This window comes from Hibiscus syriacus, unplaced genomic scaffold (assembly GCF_006381635.1).
Source record: "Hibiscus syriacus cultivar Baekdansim isolate YM2019G1 unplaced genomic scaffold, ASM638163v2 tig00007895_pilon, whole genome shotgun sequence".
NCBI lineage: Eukaryota > Viridiplantae > Streptophyta > Magnoliopsida > Malvales > Malvaceae > Hibiscus > Hibiscus syriacus.
The window spans coordinates 70142-75772 of NW_024062147.1; the positions used below are offsets into that span (position 1 = coordinate 70142).

The following is a 5631-nucleotide window of genomic DNA, read 5'->3' on the forward strand; positions in this document are numbered from 1 at the left end:
AATTGAGGACAATTATTTCAAAGGAATGTTCAGAGTTTAATGGAGGACATTCGATTGGAGAGACTTTTATTTTAAAGGAACGTTTTTAATGAAAGAAGTTTGGAAATAATATTTAGGGTAAAGTATAGTAATGGTCACTGAACATTTCTGAAGCTTGCATTTAGGTCCTCCAACTTTTAAAACTTGCAATACAGTCACCCAACATTTATTCTGTTTGCAATATGGTCCCCCAACTTAAACCACCGTTAGAAATTAGGGTAAATTATATAAAAGGTTATTGAACTTTTTAGATACTTGAATTTAGGTCCCCCAACTTTTAAAACTTGCAAAACAGTCCTCAATTTCATTCTAAACCCCAATTTCCAAAGTAATTCAATTTCATTCTAAACCCTAAATTCTAAAATAATTCAATTAAATTCAATTATGTCAGATTTATTATTATTTAATTTCATCTTATTTCATGTGATACGTATTTTTTTATATAAATATAATAGTATAATTCTTATCTGTTGAAGATTTTTTTTAATTAAAAAAAGTAGTTAGGATATATAAGAGGTTGAAAATAATTCGAATTTTAAATTTATAAAATGTTATTTTGACGTATAAATAAAAGTGTAAACTACTAGGTTGACAACTTAACTATCTAGCCCTTTTTACTTTTGTCATCGATCTTTTAAATTTATCAATCATAAAACATAATTATTTAACTGTTTCAACTAAGCCACTAGTCGTTACCAATTGATACAAATGATGAAGTGGCAGTTAAAAGGAATTGACATTATTATACATTCAATCATTATTATTTATATATAATCAATTTGGTCCTAAATTAAATAGAATTTAATAAATTAATCATTTAATTAGGATTTGACATGTGTTAGCACATGATCATGACACGTGTCATTGGTGACACATGTCACCACCTAATTATTTATATATGCTATCAATTTGATCCTAAATTAAATAAAATTTAATAAATTAATCATTTAACCAGGATCTGACATGTGTTAACACATGATCATGATATATGTTATTGGTGACACATGTCACCACCTAATTAGAAGAAAATTAAGTTACAAAGAAGTAAAATTTGGGTCTTGGGCAAACTCAAACCTGAGTCACGCAAATGAAAGATACAGGGTGGAGCCACTAAGCTAACACCATCGTTTGTGTTAAGAGATATACAATAATACATATACTAATAGTATGACCAATGCCAGAAAAAAAAGAATATAATGGAAAATGGAAATAATGAGATTTGAACTTCGGCAAAAAATTTGAAAGCAATAAATGATGGGAAAATATTATATTTTTTACAATAAAAATATTATATTTGATAAATTGTTTGATAGATTTAATATATTTTTTAAATATTAGTTGATACAATATTTTAAAAGAATAAATTTAAGATTTATATATTTTTAAACTAAATTTAATAATTATTTTTCATATTTATAATTCATGATTATATATAATCTTAAGTTGAGTATTTCTAATATAATTAATAATTTTAATTTCTTATTAAAAATAAAATATTCAAAAAATATAAATGATTTATACATTAATATATGAATATATTTTTTTATTTATACATCTAAATAGAAATATACATTTATATAAATATATTTTTATTCATATATTGAAATATTTTGATTAAAATATAAACATATTTTAAATACTAGTTTATACAAGAAAAATAAAATATATCAAAAATACAAATGATTCATACATTTAAATATAAATTGAATCATTTATATTTTCTATACATCTATATTTAATAAGAAAATAAAATTATTGGGGGACTGTTTTGCAAGTTTTAAAAGTTGGGGACCTAAATTCAAGTGCCTGAAAAGTTCAATGATCGTTTATATAATTTACCCTAATTTTTTAACAGTGATTTAAGTTGGGGGACCATATTGCAAACGGAATAAATGTTGGGGGACTGTATTGCAAGTTTTAAAAGTTGAGGAACCTAAATGCAAGCTTCAGAAATGTTCAGTGACCATTACTATACTTTACCCTAATATTTATTAAGAGGGTCAGTCACAAACCTCAAATATACAACGTAAAACGAACATGGAGAATATATGTAAGTAAAAATTAATACAGTAAAGCGTGGAGCGTATTTTAATTCTTAAACTTTTGAAATGAGCGTATTTTAATTCTTTAACCACTGAGTTCATTCGATAGGTTCACCAATATTATCATTTTAAACTACATATCCGAGGATTTTCTTATGTTTGAGCTGTTTTGCATTGTCAAATTTGATTATTTTTTTCATTTGATCATCTAATCTTGTGAATTTGGCATATATGGTTGATTTTGGCATATAATCTGATGTGATCGCAATATGGTTGATGTCAAAGTATCTCGAAAATTTTGGGGACAAGGGGGTGATTATGATCCATCTCTTGAATAAGTTGTGTCGTTTGTCAATTGAGTTAGTAATTTAGTGACCAACATTGAGGATAGGTATACAAATTGAATTAGACGAATTCTACAACGATTTTATAAAATTGAATTTTTTTTTCTTTTAGAAATTGGGGTTTAGAGAAGGTAAAATTTGAGAGATTGATAGTTAAATTTGGGTTGAAATCGGATTTATTATTAAACAATACTTAACTTGATTAGGTTACTTTATTATAAAAGATATTTTTTAATTTTTTTTCAATTTTTACCCTTTGTCCTCCTTCAAGTTCTCTCATATCTTTTTATTCTCAAATTATAAAAATTTCAAAATCATCATCCGTAATTGCATTGACGTCACTGATCGTTGGATCAACCTTACGACAAGGAAAAGGTTATATCATTTGCCTTCTCACTTTCCTTTCTCATCGTTTGTTTGTTTCTACACACCCACTTAAATTTAGGAAACTCTAAGGTCCACAACGACATTGTCCTTTGTCAATAAAGTCACTTTCCTCTATCAAACAATTTACCTCAACTTCTTACTAATTATGCATCTACCCTAAACCCACACAATGCCATATCTATAGCCTAATTCAAACTCATCTTTATGGCTGTGGCACTAGTATATATACTTAGAAGGGTGGATCGACAGCGTGACGAGAGTTATCGTCTCTTTAAAAGTTTTAAATTTTTATATAATTTAATTATTATTTTGTATTTTTTATTGATAACTTATTTTTGTTCTTTAAAATTTTATAAATTTATTCTTTTAACATAAAATATGATGTATTCTTCCATATCTCCTTTTATTTCTGTTAACGTGTTCCTTGAAACAATGGGTCCTACACAAATCACCCGACATTCAACAAACAACCCCATTATAAGGGCCAGCTTCCCTAGGCTAGTTCTTCACTAGCTCAAACTCAATCTTCTGAACTGCATTGCAGTGCACCCACTCTTGCTTTTCCGAGTTGTAGAGAAACGATGGCTCAGGGAAGATGCAGTGCAATGGCTGCCACGGTTCTGCTCTGCTTGTTGTTGCTCCACTTTGAGTCGGTTAGATCGGCAACTTTCACCGTCGGAGGTAGCGGTGGCTGGACGTTTAACGCCGCTGCTTGGCCTAAAGGCAAGCGTTTTAAGGCTGGAGACACACTCGGTAAGTATCCAAATACGTTTATTACTTCAATCATTGCTTTCACCAATATATTCGGTCTCCGTACTTAACACTCGAATCTGGCTAATAGTGTAAATGATCGGGATTTGAACAAATTGTCTTGTGTTTGATTATTTTTGGAGATGTTCATATTTTATTTGTTTAGCCCTCGTGAGCATATTCGTTTATATATTCATCAACATGTTCGTTTATATATTCGTCAACATGTTCGTTTAATGTTTGTCAATATATTAGTTAGCATTAGCAAATATATTAGTTTATATGTCCAGAAAAAAGATAAAATTATACTACTAATCCTTAAGCCCTTAGGCTTCACAGTTGGAACTCCAAAGCTCAACTTGTGTTCGATTTACACCCCAAATCTGACATATAGATATGCAAACATGTGTGTTTTTTACTGCAGTGTTCAATTACAACCCTTCGATCCACAACGTGGTAGCTGTAAACAGAGGCGGATATAATTCATGCAAAGCACCAAAAGGTGCTAAAGTTTTGAGCTCGGGCAGGGATCAGATCAAGCTCAGAAAGGGCCAAAACTTCTTCATCTGCAATTATATTGGTCACTGTCAAGCTGGAATGAAAATAGCAATCGTTGCTGCCTAGTCTGAGATTCAGCCACTCCCATGATTTCATCAGTTTGCTTTAAGTATTAAAAGTTGTCAAAAATGTATACCCTACTGTTAGCTTTGCTCTGTTGAGTGGGTAGTTAGTGGTCCAAATCTATAATAATCATAGTTTAAGTGGAAATCTTGATGAGTGATGCTTTGTGACTAAGGGTCCCTTTGCAATAAAATAAAGGGTAAACTACAATTTTATCACCTAAATTATTACTTTTGTTTTGGTACCCAAACTTTAATATTTTTCCAAAACCATACCTAACATTTAGTTTAGGTTTCACTTTGGTATCTAACCATTAAAAAAATTAACAAAATTATTGTCGTTGTATTATTTTTATTTTTTTCAATGATGACACATCAATATCACCATTAAGTTTTTAACGGTAGGTTACCAAAATGAAACATAAACTAAATGTTCGGTATGATTTTAGAAAATAAAGTTTAGGTACCAAAATAAATCAAAAGTAATAATTTAAGTACTAAACATATAGTTCACCCTAAAATAACATATAGAATGATGTTTCTACCAGATTTACTGGGTAACTTCTTCAACATTAACCAATATCATTTTGTTATTTGATTATATACATGAATATATATAAAAACAAGTCCCTTTAATTATACTCAAAAGTCAAAAATAAGTGAACTTTGATTTAAATTATGGATTAAATAAATCTTCATTTCAAAAAGTCATGATCAAATAAACTTTTAAAATTATATATATTATTGGATACTTTAACTTGGAAATGGTCACATGCATTAATTTAAAATCTTAATTCAATTATGACTCTATTAATGTGTCATCTTTAGCTAATCAATATATATGACATGTCTTTAAAAATAATCTCTGAACTTGACCTTAAGTATCCAGTTGGTACATAAATTCTTTTCGAACTTTTTTTAAAATAAATATTAAATATAATCCTAAACTAACTTAGAAGAGAGGGGAATGGGGAATTCTAGGAGAAGGAATGAGGGTGTTTCTAGTGGATCTAGAACTCATGACCTAAGGAATACGAAGAAACAAAAATGAACAGCTCGACCAACCTATCAAATACACTTAAAAATTTAAATCAATTATATTTTACTAACGTGTTCGTTTTTAAAAGGACATAACATCTGTTGATTGGTTATAAGTTAGAAATAAAAAAAAAATTAACATAATTAAACTTTTGGATTAATGTATATTACGCTTTTCAAGTTCTTGTGTAAACTATATAACTAAGGTTAAGTCAAAGCTCAAATACTCAAATAAATTGAAAAAAATTCAAGTACCAACTAAATATTGAACCCTACGTTTCGTGGGACAAAATATACAATAATCCTTCTTTAAATAATAGAGTTTACAATTTTTACCAAATCAATTAGATTTGATCTCATATTATATAAGATTATACAATATAATTATTTGTTCAAAAAAATTATACAATA

At 28.4% G+C, this 5631-nt stretch overlaps 1 protein-coding gene across 1 annotated transcript; it reads left to right on the forward strand.

Moving 5' to 3' along the window:
* The first annotated feature begins 3336 nt into the window (after window positions 1–3336).
* LOC120201625 (basic blue protein-like) lies at window positions 3337–4401 on the forward strand. Its single transcript, XM_039202201.1, has 2 exons — window positions 3337–3565; window positions 3987–4401. Exons 1-2 carry the CDS (start codon window positions 3394–3396, stop codon window positions 4184–4186), a joined length of 372 nt encoding a protein of 123 aa, XP_039058132.1. The 5' UTR covers window positions 3337–3393; the 3' UTR covers window positions 4187–4401.
* The last annotated feature ends 1230 nt before the right edge of the window (window positions 4402–5631 follow it).

Excerpts from the sequence above, each read along its gene's own strand:
- LOC120201625 (XM_039202201.1), top strand. The coding sequence starts at position 3,394 with ATGGCTCAGGGAAGATGCAGTGCAATGGCTGCCACGGTTCTGCTCTGC. Across the intron at positions 3,566-3,986 it reads TAAGGCTGGAGACACACTCG|TGTTCAATTACAACCCTTCG; the intron begins GTAAGTATCCAA and ends TTTTTACTGCAG.